This window comes from Plasmodium yoelii (assembly GCF_900002385.2).
Source record: "Plasmodium yoelii strain 17X genome assembly, chromosome: 9".
Lineage (NCBI taxonomy): Eukaryota > Apicomplexa > Aconoidasida > Haemosporida > Plasmodiidae > Plasmodium > Plasmodium yoelii.
In genome coordinates, this window is record NC_036181.2 from 830,933 (window position 1) to 852,420 (window position 21,488).

The following is a 21,488-nucleotide window of genomic DNA, read 5'->3' on the forward strand; positions in this document are numbered from 1 at the left end:
TGCAAATATGTATTTCTATCTATATTAATTATGCTAGAATAAATGAGTAAAAAGCTATATTGACATTTCTCATTCTGGGGATTACCTGTTTAAATAGTATATACATGTATGTATATATATGTATGTATATGCATGTATATATGTATGTATGTATGTATGTATGTATATATATGTATGTGTATGTGTAGATAGTTTCCCGGCACTCTTTTATCATTTTACTTCATGTGTGGAACACAAGTTGGTTTGTTTTGAGAAATAAAATGGTGATATATAATAAATAAAACTTATAAAGTGTGAAGAAAATATGGATATATATGCACACATATTTATGAATGTTATAATAACGAAAAATATTAGACCTAGACGAAATGAATTATGAAATATTTAATAGTAGGTAAACAAATTGTTGGGAAAAATATCCAAACGAAAAAAAAAGAATTTTTATATTTTTTTAGGATAAACAAATTTAGTAGTACAGAGTTTATTAAGAATGATAGTATATTTGATTTGATAGCAAAAAAAAAAAAAAAAAATAATATAACATGGGACAATAATAAATTTATAAAAATCGGGGAAGTAAACGTGTTTGGTCAAAATGGGGAAGGAAACAATACAGAGTGTGATGTAAACAAGATTGAAAATGTAAAACACGGAAGAGACAATATGATTGAGAAAGGAATAAATAATTATTTAGAACATTTTGATAATGATATTTATAATAATAAGTTGTATATTTTAAGATATGCAAAATATTTAAATGAAAATGATGATATATATAAATACCGATTTATTACAAAATATGTAATTAAAAATATAACAAGATATTATGATAATGAAATATTATTTATATTAAAAATATTTGCAAAAAAAAAATATAAAAATATAATTTTTTTACAATGTGCAAGTGAATATTTTTATTGGTTATGCAAATTAAATAAAGGTAATAAAAAAAATATATCTTATTATTTATATTATTGTTCTATTCTAAATTATATACCAACTATAAAATATATAGAAGAATATATAAAAATATTTGATTATTTTATATCTTTAACAAGTTTAAATAATCAAACTAACCAAATAAAATTCAAAACTTCACATATTTATGTTAATTCTTATATAAAAGATATTTCACCAACAATTACAGAATCTATATATGGAAATTTGATTAAAGAAGAGACAGACAATTATCATAAAGATGTAAAATATATTATATATATTGTGTATTTTTTAAATAAAGCAAATATAAAAAATGAAATATATAATAGATTGTTAGATATGTGTTGTTATTATTCTGGTGATTTGACATTAAATAAAAGTTTTTTATTATTAGATATAGCTATTTTAAATATAGAAAATAATATATATAACTTTTCATATTTAATTAAAAATATTCATAAAAATATAGAAAGACATATAAATTTAATGGATCAATCATATTTTATAAAATATATAAATATATTATTATATAATAACATAAAAATAGAAAATAGTTTTTTTTTATTTATTAAAAAATATATAGAAAAATATCAAACAGATTTATCACCAAAATCTATATTAGCTATTTTAAAAATAAAAAAAAAAAAAAAATTTAAAGATACAATTATTTTAAAAGATATATTAAATATTGTTATTAAATCTTTTTATAAATATACTTATGACAATATATTATATATCCTAAAAGTATTAACTTTTTTTAAATATTTTCATGAAATATTTTTTAAATTTATTTTTAATAAATATGTCCAAACAAATTATTTAACTCCCTATCAAAGACAAAATGTGTATACAAATGTTTCGAAATCTAATTCATACATTAGTTTGGGAAAGTTGCACCCAAAAATGAGTAGCAGAAGTGAACAAAATTTAATCTTTGATAATGAAAGCGAACAAAATTTAAACGTTGCTAACGAAAGTGAACACAATTTAAACTTCGCTAATGATAATGAGAATGAGAACGAAAATGATCTCTTTATGACAAACGCTTCAAGTGAAATAAAAAAAAATAAAAAGATAAACAACATGTCACATTTACCATTACACTTAAACGTTCAAGAAACAAAAATAAAAATAAATCCTCTAAATATTGTTAATAACGAAATAGTGAGTTATAATAAAATAAATAATCCTATATTATTTAATTATGAATATATAGACATGTATATAACCTTATTTATATATATGGGAATAAATTATTATCGTGATGTTTTTAAATTAAATGAATTGTCTCAAAAAATAAAATTTTATTTGCTTTCCACAAAAATATCAAAATATAATAATTTATTGAAAAAAACTGATATACCAATTTTTAAAAAAAAAGAAAATCAATATATCGGTTTTTTTCAAATTATCGATAAAATTAAAGAACATGAAAATTCAAATTTAAAGATTGTAGACGAAACAAAAGAATCTATTTCATTTCCTATCATACATAATGAAAAAAATACTAAACAAGATTGTCATTCTTCTAAAATAGATAACAAACATTTGAAACATGACATTAATAATGATAGTGAAAAGTATAATAAGTTAATAAAAGAGAAAAGTAAAAGTTGTCTTCATTTTAATTATAATGAAATAGAAAAAAAACGTTTGGAAAATTTAAAAAAAAAAAAAAAAAAAAATAATGAAATCACAAATAAACCGATATATAATAATAAATATATGAATGTACAATGTTTTAAGGAAAGTAAAATTAATACAAAAAACAAAATAAATAATAACTTAGACTTAAAAAATGAATTATACAATAAAATAAAAAAAATAAAAAAATACACATGGAATTATTTTATACTCAATTTTTTTCATGGTTTCCATCCTGCCTTTATCCGTCTTTACAATAGAAGACTTTTCACCAAGCATTTCAACGGTAATCATTTCGTTCCTTCATTTCGTTCATTTCGTTCATTTCGTTCCTTCATTTTGTTCATTTCGTTCCTTCATTTTGTTCATTTCGTTCATTTTGTCCATTTGCAGATTTGTATAAAAGTGAAAAGTATACGGATAAATCCGTTTGTAACGTTTTAGCTAAAAATGGTAGAGAAAAAAAGATAAGAAATAAACAAAAGATAAGTATGAAGAAATATAAAAAAATAAAAATTATTAAAGGTGTGTGCATGTTAAAATATAAAAATATATTTAAAAACAAATCAAACATCATATTAAATTATATAAATAAAATGTATGAATGTAAATCTGATGACTCACAAAAATATACAGGAATACTTGATATGATTTCAAAACCTGGTCAGATTCATATTGATGATTTTATATTTGGTAATAATGAAAATAATATATCTTTATATAAAAGAAAAATAATAAATAAACACAACAATCTTATTTATAGTAGTGTTAAAAATATGCGTAAGGAATATTTAAAAAATGGGGATACAAACAGTAATGAAAATAAAATGACGCGTGATAATGAAAATAAAATGGCGCGTGATAATGAACATACAAATAGCAATAAAAATTATATAATTAAATGGATTTATAGATATATAAACAATTTAAACATTTTTAATCAAAATAAAAAAGTTGAAATAAAAGATATAGATATTCAAAAAGTGGCTACATATTTGTCTAACCATTATACTGACCAATTTCTACATAATAATGAAAAAATAAAAATAAAAATAAGTTTAAAAAATATTTCGTTATTTTCATCCTCTTTTATAAATTTATATTTTTATGACAAAGATTTTATTGATCTAATAATAAATGAAGTTTTATATTTGATTGATATATTTTATAATTTAAAAAAAACAGAAAAAATAAATAACAAATTTAATCTTATAAAAGAAGAAAACTGTTATGTAAGACATTTTGTTGATATATATAAATTTTTAATAATTTATTTGCAAATAAATAATTTTATCAATAATATTTTAGAAATTGATCAAACTTATCAGACATTAGAAAAATTAATAAAAATATATACACACAATTATTATAGTCACTATTTAAAATGCGTTATAAGCATGAATAAATATGCTGAAAATGTTGGAAATGTTGGAAATGCTGAAAATGGTGAAAATGGTTATAAAGATGGGCCATCGACTTTAGTTGATTTTTATTCAACTTATTTTGATGTTTCAATATTTTCGAACTCTTTTTACATTTTTAACAAACTATTATTTATAAGCATTTTCAATAATTACTATAACCAATTTTGCAATATATATTCTGAAAATTTGAATAAGTTTGCATATAAAATATCAGAAACATATTTGACTCATTTATATATTACAACTATTAATAATCTAAAAGATATATCATTAAATAGATTTTCATTACTATCTTATTCATATAATAATAAATTGGATCTTTATTTTACTTGCATTAATTTTTATACTATTTTTATTTCACGTCAATTCTGGCATTTTAAGCAGCCCACAAATTATGGTAACCAAACAGACGAGCCCAATTTGGGCAATCTCATAATTAGCAACAGTTCTACAACATTTCCTAACAAATTGAATAACCTAGAATGTGGAAATAAAAAAGAAGGAAAAACAAAATACTTAAATTTGTTTGAAGAAAAAACAAAATACTTAAATTTGTTTGAAGGAAACAAACATAAAACTTGTAAAACTTTAGAAATGAAAAATATTTATCATATATATAAAACATTAAATATTTTTTTTAAATATATAAAATTTGTAAGAAATAATAATTTGATAACTGACATAAATACTTGTAATAAATATTTTGATTACATTATTCAATTTTATTATATTTTTAAAACACATTTTAGAAAATTAAAAATAAATTATATAAACGAGCAAAATTACCATCAAATATTTCCTCTATTTTTTATAAAAATTTTGAATAAAAAAAATATCAAAGAAATATCAATAACTCAATCTTTTTTTGTGGAAAACGATCCAAAAAAAGATTTACCAAATCAAGATAACTATTTTAAAAACGAATTTATTTACAATTATTTTCATGCTTTTTTTTTTAGAGAAAAAGAATAATAGATTTAATCAAATAAACAAAAAAAAAAATAATTACACTAGTATAGAGAAAATATATTTGTCATTTTGTGGAATGTACATGTTATATCTCAATTAAGGAATAATTAAAAATACAAAATGTGTCACACATTTTTATTGAGTTACTGTTTAACTCTTAAAAACTTTCATGTTTAAAATTGTGTTCAACTTCAAAATCTATATTTTTACATCCATGTTTTTATCACCCGTATTTTTTATGAAAATTTTACATTATTTATTTTTTTATTAACATGACAGGAAAACTAAGTAAAACAAAATAGCCAAAATAGTAAAAAAAAAAAAAAGCTATTTTGTTTTACTATTTTGGCTATTTTTTATTACTATTTTAGCTATTTTTTTTTACTATTTAGCTATTTTTTTTTACTATTTTGCTATTTTTTTTGCTATTTTTTTTATTATTTTTTTGTTTTAAAAAATTGACGCTTTTAACTTGATTGCTTACTATTCATTTTGTTAGTATTTCCACCATTCCCCACCATTTTCTTTGTATGTACAGAGTAAGCAATTTTCATACCTACCAACTTGTTCGAAATAAAAGTAAAATTTAGTAAAATATTTTGTGGAAAAAAAGGATGAAAAAAAAAGGACATATAACATATTTAATTGATGAGAAAAAATGGAATGCTTTTTATTTGACAGTTTTACTCTATCTACAATAAATACATTTATAGTTTTAGACACAATAATTAAAGTTTTAAAAAAAAAGGAAAAAGGTAAATGGAGAGAGAAACAAAAAATACTTTACTTGGGAAATAAACTACTAATAGACACATTCCCACCAAACTATAATTTTATTCTAGACTTTTTAAATGTTTTAATTGAGGAAAAAACAAACAAAAATAGCGATAGTAATAGCGACAACAGTAATGTGTGCAAAAATGATGATAATGGCAGAAATCAACTTATTTGGAATGTTAAAAAAGTGAATGATTATAAAAGGGGAAGTATAAAAGAAATAAATTATTTTAATATAAAAAGAAATTCACATATAACAATGGAAGAATTAAAAAATATCTTAAAAAATATGGATATAAAATATGTTGATAATGAAATGCATTTATCTAATTTATTATTTAAATTAAATAAAAATAAAAAATATAATATAATAATTATTAATTTGGCTTTTTTTTTTTTAAAAGATAAACTTAAGCTTAATTCCTTTATACAAGAAATATCACATTTTGCATCAAATTTAACATCTAATAATAAAACCAACAAAAACAACTTTGAAAATGAAAACTGTTTTACATCAAAACAAATTCATAGAGACTCTTTTATTCAAAAGGAGATATGTGATGATTTATTTTTTAAAAACATTATAAATATACATTTTCAATATTCTTTTTTTGTTAATTTTTTTGAGCATTTAAATTATGTTGATAATTTTTTTACTTTTTCAAAAAAAAAACGATCTAAAAATGATTGGGAAGTACCCGAAATAAATGATATGAATGTAAATAATAAGAAAAATAAAATAAAGAATAATATTAGTTCCTTTTATAGTAACAAAAGTGAACAAAGAGAACTGAACATAATAGATGATGATGATGATGATGATGATATATTATATCATGGAAGTAATTTTATTAATCATAATAAACTAATATCATACAAAAAGAGAACCTATACAGAAAATATACCAATTAATATGGAAAAAAAAAAAATGAAAAAAAATAATGATTTTAAAGAAAACAGAATAAATGAAACTGATAAATGCAAAAGTGAAATTTCTCATATAGGAACAGTAAAAAATAATAATCCTATAAAATCTGTTTATTCAATTAATTCCATAAATAAAAAAAAAAAAAAAAAAATATACATATTTGACATGTTTCCCAAATCAGAATCTTATAAAAAAATGTATATGAGCATGATTTCTCTTTACTTCAATTGCGTCTATTTAATATGTTGACACGTTTTGATATGTTGACACGTTTTGATATGCTGACACGTTTTGATATGTTGACACATTTTGATATACGTGCGCAAATAAGAGCCCTTGAAATTCATAAAAAATTGATTTAAAAAATTATTAAAAAATTATAAAAAAATGTAGACATACTATATTACATCACATTCTATAACTGGTAATATTTTTTTTTTTTTTTTGCATTTTTTTCATTCTTTTTTTTCTCTTTTCCTCATAATCCCTTATTTTATTTCGTCCTATATCTTGTAAAAACAAAACACATTCATTATAAGTTTTTAAATATTCTTTCTCTGCAATTTCTTTTCTTAATTTTACTTTTTCTTCCTCTATTTGTGCTTTGTTCGCTTGCTCGTATTTAAGCTAAGGTTAAAAAATGTAGAGCCATGTTTGCAACACATGCATAAGTAAATCATCCACAAATAAATGCATTCATAAATATAACCAATCTTTAACATCTTTTTTTCTTACGATTATTTCTCTTTTTTGTTGAATAATCAAAATGGAAATATCCACCTTTTTTTTTATTTCTTCCAACTCTTTTATTTTTTTTATTTTCTCTTTTTCATAATATTCTACCAAGCTATCATGAATATTTTGCAACTTAAAAAAAAAAAAAATGATAAATATGACATATTTTTTGGAAATTTTAAAACTTGAAAAAAAAATGGTAAATACACATTTTTTTTGTTCCCTTTCTCATGTATATAACTAAATGAATACAATTATAGTGTAATAATAAGGATTAGGGAAAAAAAAAAAAAAAAAAAAAAAAAATGAATTTAAAAAGATATGATAAATATTTCATTTATGTACTAACATTATCATTCCTTTTGTTAAGAAACATTTTAATGTATTCATTAATATCATAATATGTCTTTAATTCATTTTCCATATTTTCTTTTGAGGTTTGAGTCAAATCATGCTTAAATTTTATATCCATATTGAAATTCGATACATTTGCCTGAACACATTCTTTTTTATATATATAATAAAGCATAGATTTTACAAAAAATATTTTTTTCTTTTTTTCTACTTGTTCTATTTTCTCATAGATTCTTATTTTTTTATTGTTTGTATTTTCTATTAACTCTTCTATTTGTTTTTTTAAAATATTAATGATTTGCTTTTTGTGATATACATTTTGATTTAACTGCATAAAGGAATGGAAAATCAATATTGTTAATTTCACAATTTTTATTATTTTTTTTAATAAAATTACACATACAATACACTCTCTCTTTTTTCATATTAATATTTTGTCCAATCTTGCAACATTCAGTGTTTATTTTTTATTAATTATTTAAATTTTATTTTTTTATGCATTACATTTACAAGAAGGTTTTCATCATTCTTAAATATACTAAGTTCATTCAAAACGGATATAAAATCTAGCTTTTTAATTTTCTTAAAGATTTTTAAAAGTAGATGCCCATCTTCTATTATTTTGTCTCTATTTTCCTGTATAAAAAGATAACAAAAGTGAAAAAAAAAAAAAAAAATATATACGTGATAAAAATGTTATGGATAATTTTTAGACATAATTAAATTGTTGTAATAGTATAACAGTTGAAACAATGATTTTAGACAAAATAAATTTCTTTAAGTTATTAAAGTGAGATGAAATATAGAAACAACATTATCTTATATGTTCCAAATAAATATATACCATCTGTGCTGTGTGCATATGCATATTTATTTATATTTATTTATTTATATGCATAACCTTTATGTTTCTATCTATAGGAGAATTTTGGCATAATATTTCGTTTGTTTCGCTTATAGAATTAATATACTCTTGAATTTTGTCTTTTATATTATTATAGTCGTTTTCATTTTCGCATAACTCAATTTGATCTTGCAACGAGTTGAATCTAAAAGCAGTTTTTTATTTGTGTTTTTAAAAATGTTAATAATGTAAAAATGTATGGATATTTTTTATGCATATTTTTTGTGCATTTTTGTACATTTTTGACATTTTTTGTTTATTATTTAAATTTTGATTTTTTTTAAACAGCACTATATTTTGAGTATATACATGCACAACCATATTACACATATAAAAATGATTAAGAACGTGAATTTACATTTGCTTTCTTTTTTTTTCAGTGGCCAAATGATCAATGTTATTGGTTATATACACATGTAAGATATTCGTTTTTTTTTTTAGTATTTCTTTTAATACATGAAGAATAAATTTAATTTTTCTTATTGCTTCTGTACATAATATATCTAAAATAATTCTATTTATATTATTTATTTCAAAATTTGTTTCCTTTTCTAAATTATTATTATTTGTTTTTATTTCCATGATTCTCAAAATATATAACTATAAACCCACACATAAGTTAAACAAGGACATGTACGTGAATATATCAATACAATACTACCCAGTTATTGACAATACTTATAATAATCGTTGAGATAATAAATGAAAATTGTTTTTTATTAATGAAAAATATGATTAATGAATATTTAATTATTTCTATATATAGATATGTTTTTTTTTTTTTTTTTTTTTTTTTTTAAATTCAAAGTGTGATATGTAATGGATGTAAAAAAGACGAGAGTAATGATTATTTTAAAATTAAAGCTAATTAAATAAATAGATTGAAGAAAAGACAAAAAATCAAAATAACAATAAATAAAATATCAAAAAAGTATTAACAGCAATAATTATCATAAATAATTTATGAACATGCAATATATTTTAATAACAAAAATATATAGCTAGCTATTATATATAATGTACATATTTAAAATACGCGAAAAATGTGTTTATTTTGTGTGAAAAAAAAAGGAAAATTACATTTTACCTTTATTTCAATTAACCAAACCGAAATATATCAAAAATAAATATGTACAAATAAACATGTCAAATAAACATGCCAAATAAACATGCCAAATAAACATGCCAAATAAATATGCCAAATAAACATGCCAAATAAAATGCCAAATAAAATAATATTTATATTTTCCAATTCACAATGGATATCTTCATAATAATCAGAATGTCTTAAATGAAAAAAAATTAAGTACATGGATGTAAAGGAATACATTTATATTGTACTAATTAAAAATAGAGAAAAATAAAATTAAATAACAAAGAAACAAAATAATAGTAATTGGGAAGAAAAAGCATAAAAGATATATTAATGTGAAAAAATAAAAATACATGTGCATAATATATTAATAAAATATTAATTAGGACCAATGTAAAAAATTCATATTATTGTATTTTTTTCATATAATAAAAATAACAGTTACATTGTTATATTTTTTTTCCCCCCCCTTCCTTTTTTTTTAATTATAAAATGTGTTGTATCTTATTTGGCTATTTACCATTTATTTTTTTTTATTAATTTTTTATTAATTTTTTTTTTTAATTATTTGCAGTGTGTGTTTTTGTGAATATTTTTTATGAACAAATCATAACTTTTCATGTTATACCCCATTTTTTGTAATTATGAAAATTTTTAGCTATTCATGTATATAAATTAGAAGATCACACAAATGTATATCGACAAGTAATATTTAAATTGTTATATGTTTTAGAATGCAGGAAAAAAAAATATAACACCCAAAGGTATAATAAATAAAATATATCGAATAAAAAAGATATATTGGACAAATATATATAAGAAATTGATTTAAAATAATGATTAAATTTATAATAGGAATAATATTTTATTATTTATTGTATTGTTTTTATGGGCTATATGAACATATAAGAACGCCAATATATTATAATTCAGAAACTAAAAATAAATATATAAGTAATAAAAATGGGGATACGTCAAGTCAAGGTTATATACATGAACCATTCAAAAATGAAATACAGAAAAATGATAGATTAGATTACCATTTTTATTTATCATTGATAGAACATATTGATTTAAATAAATATATAAATGGAAAATATATTAACAAAGATAAAAATTTTATCAATATATATAATTTTAGAAATGTTAAATATAATTGGGATGATGTGCAAGTGGAAAAAAATGATATAAATATAGTAAAGCAAAAGATAAAAAAAAATAAAACACCAAATAATAATAACTATTTTAGCAATATATGGCCATTTTCTTTAAATAAAAAATATCCATATGTTGATATAGTATTACCTAAAACATTAATTAATAAAAATCAAAATATTTATTTACACATTATAACATATTTAAATGGGAAGTTATATAGACATGGGTGTGTTACCAAATTGATAGCAACATTTAAAGAATTTCAATATAATTATACCACTAAAATAAAAAAAAAAAAAAAAAAAAAATGGTATTTGTGGAAATGGCTAGTTGGTGATGATAAAAAAGAAGAAGAAATCGAAATTGAAGATAAAAAAAAATATAATAAATTATTATTGCATATTCCTAAGAAAATAAAATTTGGACCTATAATAGAATATAATGATATAAATATCAATAAACTTAGTATTTTTTCAAATATTGTTTTAGATATATCAATGCATAAATATTTTCTTCCAACACATTTTAATGATGATATCGAATTTAGTAATGAATATATAATTGTAAATAATTCTAAAACTAGTCAAGAAAAAAATAACAATTTATTATTAAATAGTATTAGAGTAGAATATGAACCAATAAGTTATAGCCATTATAATTTACTTAATATAATAATGTTTAATATAAAATATTTAAAAAAAAAATATAACATGATTTCTTATGATATTGATAGTTTGTCTATATATTTATTTGAAAATATTTCCATATATATTTATATAATTTGTATTATTATTATTATAATAATAGTTATAATAAATATAATAGTTTTATTTTTATATGATATAAAAAGTTGGAATGTTTTAATTTCATTATATTTATTTTTTCCTGATACAATATTATTGAAAATTATATCGTCTGTCTTTATTTTATTATATTTAAATAATAATAATGAAAATAATAATAGCAAAATAATTATGATATTTTATTTGATAGATATTGGAATTTGTTTATGGAATTTTATCAGAAAATATGAAATTCAAATAGGGCAAGATTATCCCTACGTAATTATTAACGAGAGTAATATTAACGAGAATAATATTAACGAGAGTAATACAATAAAGAAAAAAGATAGCGTATTTAAAAGTATCGAAATAATTATAAAAAACAAAATTCAAAACATTACAATTTTAATTATTCCTTTATTATTTGTATATAATATATTATATAAAAAATATGATTCTTTTTATTTGTTTTTTATATTAACAATTGGAGAGTGTTCATATATTTTTAATTTTATGTTAATGTGTCAAAACATTATAGCAAATTATTTGACAAAAACAGTCCCAAATTTCCCACTTATTTATATTTTTCCATTATTTTTAAATGTGATAACAGATGATATATTTGCACTCTTGTTTCGCATTCCCACTATACACAAATTTAATGCCTTTGCAGATGATTTTGTTTTTTTTGTTTTTTGTGTGCAATTATGTTTGTATAAAAAAGTGGCAAAAAAAAATGCAGTTATGGAAAAGGAATCCAAAAAGGATAAATGAAAGTGTAGACCAAAATAATAAATGAAAATATAGATGAACATGTTTAGAAGTTTACCCAAATTTAGCCGAAAAAAAAACAAACACAAACATGCACAAAGCCAGTAGTGGCAAGCTGATGATGTAATCTTCAATACTTTGCTAGAATACAAACCCATGAATGTAAAATGTTATAGTAATTTGTCTATTGATATATTTTAGTATATTTTATTTTTTTTTTGTTTTTTTATAAACATTTGTGCATTGAAATAAATTATTTGCATTCCTATACATAAATACATATTTATGTAACTCTCCACATATTTGATAATTTTGTTTGTTAAATAAATTAGTTGTAAAACGATATGGATTATAAAATTTACTGAAAATATATAATTTTTTTTTTTATATTTTTTTTGTAAAAATTTTGGTATCCATGAAACATTGCATAAGTTTTTTTCTTTTATGATATTTATTCACCAAATATGTTTAATTCTTAAATTGTTTTTAATTTAATCCTTAATATGTTAAAATATTTTTTTGTGTAAAATTGGCATATTTCCTCTGACCATTAAAATAATTCATTTTTTAAAAGTTTGAGAGGGGTACACAAAATATATCGCCAAAATAATAAGACTATATATATATATATCGTAATAAAACGATATTTAATATTACTCTATAATATATAATTTTTTGTTTGTATATAATTTCATGTTTTGCAATATTCAATAAATTCTTCATATATTTTCCCTTTTACTATATATACGTGTAAATTTACAAAAAAAATAGTAACAATAATAATGAGTAGCTATTGTGCTATTTTATTAAAAATTAATAAATTTAAATAATTATATAGAGAGCTTTCATTTGTTGCATAAAATAGAACATATATATCTCGTATAAAATAAACAAAAATATATCCCATGTATGCTAATTTTATTTTGTGAACATACCCAAAGGGTCAAAGGCATTTCAAATTGTAGCTATATAGAAAAAGGGGAAGAAAAAATTGCGTATTCATGCGTTTAAGAGACTTTGCAAAGATATTATTATTTTTTTATTTTATAAATAGAAAGCTTTGCTTTGTTTAACCTTTCTAGCAACATTTTAATTTACAATTTTCCATTAAAAAAAAATAAATATGACTGATAACTGTTTATATGTTTATAACTTAACGAAGAATACAAGTGTAGAACATTTGAATGAAATATTTATGAATTTTGGAAAATTAATTGATATAAATTATGTATTAAATGATGATAATTTAAGCAAAGATAAAAATGATAATTTAATTTATGCTAAAATCGAATTTGAAAATCCCAATGATGCCAAAACTGCAATAGAGTATATGGATGGGGGACAAATCGATGGGAAAACTATATCAATAAAACATGAACATGAAATAATTAAAAAAAATAATAATAAAAGAGTTAGTAAAGAAAGAAATGAAAAAGACGACAGTTATAAATATAGCGCTTCACGCTCTAGTTCATCCAATAGTTCAAAAGCCAAATCGAATACGTCACAAATCAAAAAAAAAAATAAAAGCAAAAAAAAACAAAAAAAATATAAGTAAGCAAGCAAGTAAATAAATAGATAGATATTGTCGCGATTTTGTATCTATAATTAAAATAAGAATGGCGAATGCCGAATGGCGAATGTCAAAAAATTGAAAAAATGATGACAAAAAATATTGCCCCTCAAAAGGACACGGCGTGCTTACAAGAGGGTAAATTAATATAACTAATAAAATGATAAAAATATAATAGCCATTGAAATTTGTAAAAACACATTTTTCATGCTATATATAATTACAATCATTAATAGTTTCATAACAAAAATGATTATTTCATTTTATAATTACCAGTAAGATACCCTTGATTTTATAAATATTATATATACACATACCAATTGAAATAAAACAAAATATATTTTATAAACAATTATGTAACTTAATTAAAAATAACAAGATAGTAATTATTATAAATAATATATGCACACATTGTTCAGACAACAACGCCGTTTTTATCTTATTCTCTTCCTTTTTTTGTGTAAACACTCTTTTTGATTATTTAATAAATATATCAACTGTGTATGGGGTGTTATAAATTCTGTACTCGTTCATAATTTTTTTATCCATTTTTTTGGTAATACTTTGAAGAACTTTTAAAATTTGTAGCTGAAAAAATAACAAAATAATGTAATAATAACAAAATAATGTAACAATAACGAAATAATGTAATTTTTCCATAATATTGGCCCATTATTTCATATATTATAATTTTTAAAAAAACGCAAAGTATAATATATAATATATGCACATGAGCATACTTTTGATATATAATCAAAGTTATTTTATTATGTGTGCACATTTTTCCTTCTTTTTTACATGAACATGTAAGGTAGTTTTCAAATTTTTTTTTTTTACCTGAAAGGTGCATGATTGGCTATATTTGTCCAAATCCATAAGAGATAGATTAATAAAATAATTTATTTTTTGCAATTGATCTAAATATAGAGAATTCAAAATATATTCCGTATTTTTAATAAAATAAGTTATGTACATAATCGAAAGTTGCAACATTCCTATATAATTATTTTCTGAATTGTTCATAACATTTTTTAAAATAGCTTTAAATATAATGTTAAGATGATTAGCTATTAAATTATTATATTTTTGAAAAAAATCACTTTTATATAATTCTAAATGATATAAAAACTTAATATATTCAATTAATAATTCTGAGATTGTAGATATTTTTATTTCTTCACTTAATTTAATTTTTAATAATTTGCCTAATGTGGTTATTGTATCTTTGTGATTTATTTCGGGTGCTAAAAATTTTAACGATTTAATTATATATATAATATCATTTATAGTTAAAATATTGTAATACAAATTTATATAGTTCATAAAATTGTAAAGAACTTGTGTCTTTTCATTCTTAATTGTATTTAATATATTTGTTACTTCGTTTATGTGTGGTAAAATATTTGGGGGGGTTAAAGATAAAGAATAATTTTTATTTATCAAACATTGTTCATAATTTAATAAAAAGTTAGTCATAAGATAAGTGTTAAATGGGGTATAAAAATTATGAGGAAATCCTGTATACCAATAGTGTATATATTTTTTTAGTAAATAATTAAGATCTATATAATAATTAAAAAATGAAAGACAATAATTATATTTTACAAAATTTATAAAATAGTCATAATTTATTTTTGCTAATTTTGGGTTACTCTGAAAATCGGAATATAATTTGTTATGCAATTTGTCAAATATATTATTTAAATTAAAATTCGAAAAAAGTATTAACGAATTTGAATTATTTCTCTTTTCTTTTACAAATTTTGTTAAAACATAAACAGAATTAAGTATATAATATATTTTACATTGATCAAAATGTTTGTTAATTAATTTGTATAAAATATGGATCCTATCAATATCATTATTTGCATAATTATCTTTATAATATTTGTTATTCCCATTTCCAACATATTTTATATTATTTATAGGAAATAAATCTTTATACCCATTCAAATTATTAGTTAATATATTTTTATCATTTATCACTCTACTATTTGTATCCCCATCTGACTTAAAATTTTTTTGTTTATTTTCCTTCCATTCTGCGTATTTTTCATAGTCTACTGTTTGATGTGCCTTTAAATATTTTGTCTCTAATTTGTGATAATTAAATTTGCTGATAATAATATATGGAATATTTTTTTTAAAAGCGTTTTTTCGAAAATTTTTCATGATATAGTTATTTAACAACATGTGCGTATTTGCATTAAAATTCATGAATGATAAATAATAAAAACACATGATATATTTTTCAATATTTTGTTCATTTTGATTTTGTTTTATTTTTATTTGGTCTTGATATATTTCTTTTTCATTTAATCTTAAAACATATTTAATTAACATATTTTGTATTATATTTAAAAATTTACTTTTAGTTGTATTACATAAATTTTCAAACAAGTCAGAATTTCTTTTTTCAAAAATTAATTTAAGTATAGACTTTATTTCATTAATTGTAAATTTATTTTGATTTATATTTAAAAATTTTTCAAAACATGTTAATATATTTTTGTCTAATATTGTATCAGTATATATTTTACAATATCCTTTAAATATTGTACAAAAATCAAGAATGTTCATTTTTTTTATTTCATCATCATTATTATGTAATGAATAAAAATATAAACATTTTTTTAGTGTATTTATACATGACTTCAAATTGTTAATAATATTAAAACTTCCTTTTTCATTTTTATTTTTTATTTCATAATCATCTACAATTTCTTTAGTTTTATCATGTCTATTTTCTTTTAAAAATTTATTATTCATAATTATTACATTTGTATATTCATTATTAGTATAAATATTTCCTGAATTTTTGTTTTTTTTAACATTAACAAAACAATCATAAAATTGAAAAATCATTCCTATTTCTTGGATGGTAAAATATGTTCTCATATTATTTTTGTGACTGAAATTGTCATTTTTTATTTCATTTTTCATTTCATTTTTCATTTCATTTTTTCGAATCAGTTCCTTTGTATTAACTTGAATTTTTTTTATATTTTCCAACTGTTTAACCGAATTGTTTTTATCTTTATATTTTTGTTCATTTATTAATAACTGTGCATGCTCTTTTGTTTTTATAGTAAATAATTTAAAACTGTTATAACATTGCATTAATATTTCATATACTGTTTCTATAGAAATTTCATCTGCTATGATAATTCTTCGGATAGTAAATAATAATAAAGCTACTAACTTTGCTTCAATATTTTCCTTAAAATTAATTTTTTTTAAATATTTTTCATATATATTTTTTTTATCTTTTTTACTCAAATTCATTTTGTGAAAAAAACAATTCGATCTAATGATAGACAATTGGCTTATTATTAAAATTATTTCACTAGTTTTTACATTTTCAAGATTTATATAATAATATAATAAATTATAAATATTATTTTCCAATATTTTTGCCACTTTATCAAAATTTTGACTTAAATTTTTAACATTATTTATATGAAATTTATCTTGAAATATTTGTTCTTCATTTTTATATGATATAGAATTTATATTTATTTTTCCATTGTCATATGTTTGTTTAGGAATATTATTTTGATAATTAATTTGTGTAATATCATTATAAAATGAACAATTTTTTATAAATCTTTCATTTTGTATAGCTAAAAATGACAATATTAAATTATATAAATCATATGAATTATAATTAATTTTTATTTTCGATTGTGTTAATTCACATAACATATATATAAATTCTTGGTTTTGTATTTTTTTATGTATTATATATTTTAATATAAGACATATTCCATATAAATCTATATGTTCATCATTTTTTAATTTTTTAATAAATGAATTAATTATTACATAATCAAAAGTTTGATTATTTTTTATTTTTAAATTTATTAAATAATTTGTGCACACACATAATTTTATAAGTGATATATCCTCAACATTATGTTTAATATATTTAATTATTAAATCTGAAATTGTATCATTTTTATATTTATTTTTACTATATCCTTGAAGTAATCTTATCACATTTTGAACATTTATTTCATCTTTTATTCTTCTTGAATCTTTTAAAACATTTATTATATCATTTTCATGTTCTATAAGCAAATTTTTAGTTATTAATTTATTCCCTTCCAAAAATTGGAAAATTTTCCGTTTTTCGCTAGTACAATAAAAACGACATGACTTGTACAGGTGATTATATAACTCGCAATTCCTCCTTTTGCTATTCAATAGGTATTTCATCAATATAATACTAGTTAAATACATACATATCTATATAAATATATTGTTTCTCCTTTTTTTATTTTGTTTATTTATCCTAGTTATCATAAAAACGAAAAACAACACTTTTTTCGAAAAATTTAATTATATAAATTATTTTATTATATATATTTTTTTTTAACCGAATATCATTCCTGATATTTTTTTTACCTTTTTTTTTTTTTTTTTGAATAATAAATTAGCTAGCCATTATTTTTTTGAAAATATATAAACAATTTTTTGTATCGTTATCAAATTTTTTCCCGATACATGTTATCCATAGTGTATATGCTTTTTCTTATAGTAAGAAATAGCAGACATTTTTTTTTTTTTTAATTATTAAATTGAAAGTTTATTTAATTAGATTAAAAGGCAACGAAAAAAAAAAAATATGCATATATAGCAAAACACTAAATAAAATATAAAGGGTTATGAAACAAAAATAAAGCACAATAATGTATTGGAAATAGATTTTAGCATTGGAAAATATGTAAATAATTTGCCTTTTATTTTTTTTGCTAACTTGTTATTATTTCCTTGTTTTATTCTTCGGTATTTTCAACTTCATCAATTTTTTTAATCAATGTTTCAGAATATCCAGGTGTGTAATAATTTATTATATCTTCAGGAAAAGAATTGTTAATGCTACTTATTTCTAATTCGAATTTCGTGGAATCTTCACAATTTTTTATTTCCTAAATAAAAGAGAAAAGCCATTTTTTTAATATCCTCACATGAAGTATGTACACACATATATATATATTTAAAATAAAAATTAAAAATACAATGGGGATAAAAATTACCCTACGATTTGGTTATATATAATAAACTTCCAATGTGTAAATATTGCATATAGACTACGATATAGGAATACATGTACTACTTTTGTGAAAAAGATGGTTAAATTATTCTATTTTTATTTGAGAAATTACAACTAGGAATTTGTTTTATTTTGTTTTGTTTTATTTTACTTGCAAATATTTTAAGCACCCTGATTTAATAAATGATTTTTTATAGGATGGGTTTTTTGGTAATATTTTTGAAAATTGGAAAATAGAATATTTAGCAAGTTTTAAAGGTGATTTTAGAAATACAGGATGTAAAGCTTCAAGATCCGTAACTTTTTGTATTATGCCTTTTAATGCTATTTTAACTTTTTTTTTTAAATCATCAGATGACTCATTAGAATTATATAAATTAACTAAAATAATTAATATATTTTCATCTGCAAGTTTTTTGGCATGTTCAGTGGAATGTTTTCCGATATTTCCAACAGTCCAAACACATGCACTTTTTATATAATCTTCTGTTTCTTCAATCATTGATTTTTTTAAAATAGGTATAGTATTAGATAAAATAATATTTAAACTTAGTGATTCTGAAAATGATGATATAAAACCAAGACATAATATAGCTGGTAATTTTATAGTATCTTTTGATGATTGTTCTATACATTCACATAAAAGAGGTAAAGCACCTGCACGTACAATAATTTTACAAATATCTTCATTATGTTTGCTCATTTCTTTTAAACAATTTGCACAATTTTTTTTAACTATATCATCATTATCTTTTAATAAATAAAGAATTTTAGGAAATATATCATTTTCAATCATTAATTCAGTTAGTTCTTCTTTATGTTTAGCTATTTGTGATAAACAATTGCATGCATTTTTTTTTATATAGTTATCATTATTATCTAAAAATTTGATTAAATTTGGTAATACATTATTATCAACAACATTTTTTGCAATTTCATCTGAATGTTTACATAATTCAGATAACATATTTAAAGAGCTTTTTATTAAATTATTATCTTTTTCTTGTAAACATAATATTAACAAAGGTATGATACCTTTATCAACAACATTATTAGACAATTCTAGATCATTTTTTATGATTGCACACAATGCGTTAATACATGATTGTTTTACTCTTAAATCATATTCATCTAAACAATCCATTAAATAATCAATACAATTTTCTTCAGCAACAATATTAGCTAGCTTTGAATTATGATTAGCCAAACATTTTAGTGTATATGCACAATTTTTTCGATAATTTTTATTTTCATGTTTTAAACAATATATTAAATGTGGTAATACATCATTTTGTAAAATTGTCAAAGCTACTTCTTCAGAATAGCTAGCTAGTTTCGCTAGTATTACTGTTGCATTTTGTTGAACTATAGGAACTTTATCTAATATTAATGGGCGAAGTAAATTTATTATATCTGTATTTACTAATAATTCGATATTATGTGGTTTTAAGCATAAATCAGATATACTTTGCGTAAACTGTATTCTCGACCTATTATAATCGTCAAATATTTGATGTATAACTTTACTCATTTTTTTTTTTTTTTATTAACAGTCATAAATTTTTTTTCCTTTTTTGTGAAATTTTTTTATTTTATTTCTTAACGTTCATAAATTTTTTGTTCTACAAAATGTGTGTTATAAATTCAAATATACATAAATATATTTTTTTCATTACTTTTCCAATTTTTCATTTAATCGACATTTTTTATACCCATTGATTATTTTTTGCATATATGTGTGTTTTTACGAAATAATGAGCAAGTTAATAATAAAAATGTTTAAAAAATGCAGTACTAAAAGTGGGGAGGAAATATAAAAAGATATCGTATAATATATTTTACATAATATATTTTTTTCGCTTTAGTATATAAAAACACTTTTAATTAGAATTCCTATTATATAACCCTTTTAAATTTTTCAAAAATATTTTATATGTGTGATATTATTACTTTAGAAACCGTTTGAGACGTTTTTACACACTTTCTCTTTTAATTATGGATTATTGTCTACATTTTTGCAAAAAGGTGAAAAAAAAAAAAAAAAAATAATGATGATATGACAATAATCTGTTATTATTACCAATTTAATAATATATCGTAAGATTAATAATAATGAAAAAGGAGAAATAAAGAATAAATAAAATAATTTTGAGGAAGGAAAAGGAATAAAAATGATGATAATAATTATAATCCCTTTTTAGGGATATTATAAAATTTGTCTACTAATAAAACGATGCTTTATTTTTTTTTATATCTCAAAGAATTTCCCTTTATATAAAAAAAAAAAAAAAATATATTTTTATAAACAATAAATAGGTATATTTATTAATTAGGGTTTGAAATGTTTTTCCTTTGTTTATTTGTACATACATTAAATATTA

General features: G+C 20.0%; 7 protein-coding genes across 7 annotated transcripts; 4 read left to right on the forward strand and 3 right to left on the reverse strand.

The window, feature by feature from the left end:
• Positions 1-375: 375 nt before the first annotated feature.
• On the forward strand, positions 376-4,979 carry PY17X_0918400 (conserved Plasmodium protein, unknown function; the record flags this gene model as incomplete). Its single annotated transcript, XM_721575.2, has 2 exons — positions 376-2,869; positions 2,977-4,979. The coding sequence occupies 2 exons, from the start codon at positions 376-378 to the stop codon at positions 4,977-4,979; spliced, it is 4,497 nt and encodes a 1,498-aa protein (XP_726668.2).
• Positions 4,980-5,634: 655 nt separating this feature from the next.
• PY17X_0918500 (conserved Plasmodium protein, unknown function) lies at positions 5,635-6,930 on the forward strand (the record flags this gene model as incomplete). The annotated part of the gene is made up of 1 exon (XM_721576.1): positions 5,635-6,930. The coding sequence occupies one exon, from the start codon at positions 5,635-5,637 to the stop codon at positions 6,928-6,930; it is 1,296 nt and encodes a 431-aa protein (XP_726669.1).
• A 159-nt stretch (positions 6,931-7,089) lies between these two features.
• Positions 7,090-9,256, reverse strand: PY17X_0918600 (conserved Plasmodium protein, unknown function; the record flags this gene model as incomplete). Its single annotated transcript, XM_022955973.2, has 6 exons — positions 7,090-7,308; positions 7,417-7,548; positions 7,766-8,098; positions 8,275-8,406; positions 8,672-8,819; positions 9,033-9,256. 6 exons carry the CDS (start codon positions 9,254-9,256, stop codon positions 7,090-7,092), a joined length of 1,188 nt encoding a protein of 395 aa, XP_022812177.2.
• A 1,347-nt stretch (positions 9,257-10,603) lies between these two features.
• PY17X_0918700 (serpentine receptor, putative) lies at positions 10,604-12,481 on the forward strand (the record flags this gene model as incomplete). Its single annotated transcript, XM_022955974.1, has 1 exon — positions 10,604-12,481. The coding sequence occupies one exon, from the start codon at positions 10,604-10,606 to the stop codon at positions 12,479-12,481; it is 1,878 nt and encodes a 625-aa protein (XP_022812178.1).
• Positions 12,482-13,601: 1,120 nt separating this feature from the next.
• Positions 13,602-14,036, forward strand: PY17X_0918800 (RNA-binding protein S1; the record flags this gene model as incomplete). Its single annotated transcript, XM_723798.1, has 1 exon — positions 13,602-14,036. One exon carries the CDS (start codon positions 13,602-13,604, stop codon positions 14,034-14,036), a length of 435 nt encoding a protein of 144 aa, XP_728891.1.
• A 492-nt stretch (positions 14,037-14,528) lies between these two features.
• PY17X_0918900 (conserved Plasmodium protein, unknown function) lies at positions 14,529-18,293 on the reverse strand (the record flags this gene model as incomplete). The annotated part of the gene is made up of 2 exons (XM_022955976.1): positions 14,529-14,639; positions 14,889-18,293. The coding sequence occupies 2 exons, from the start codon at positions 18,291-18,293 to the stop codon at positions 14,529-14,531; spliced, it is 3,516 nt and encodes a 1,171-aa protein (XP_022812179.1).
• Positions 18,294-18,829: 536 nt separating this feature from the next.
• Positions 18,830-20,638, reverse strand: PY17X_0919000 (armadillo repeat protein PF16, putative; the record flags this gene model as incomplete). The annotated part of the gene is made up of 2 exons (XM_723795.1): positions 18,830-18,982; positions 19,259-20,638. The coding sequence occupies 2 exons, from the start codon at positions 20,636-20,638 to the stop codon at positions 18,830-18,832; spliced, it is 1,533 nt and encodes a 510-aa protein (XP_728888.1).
• Between the last annotated feature and the right edge of the window lie 850 nt (positions 20,639-21,488).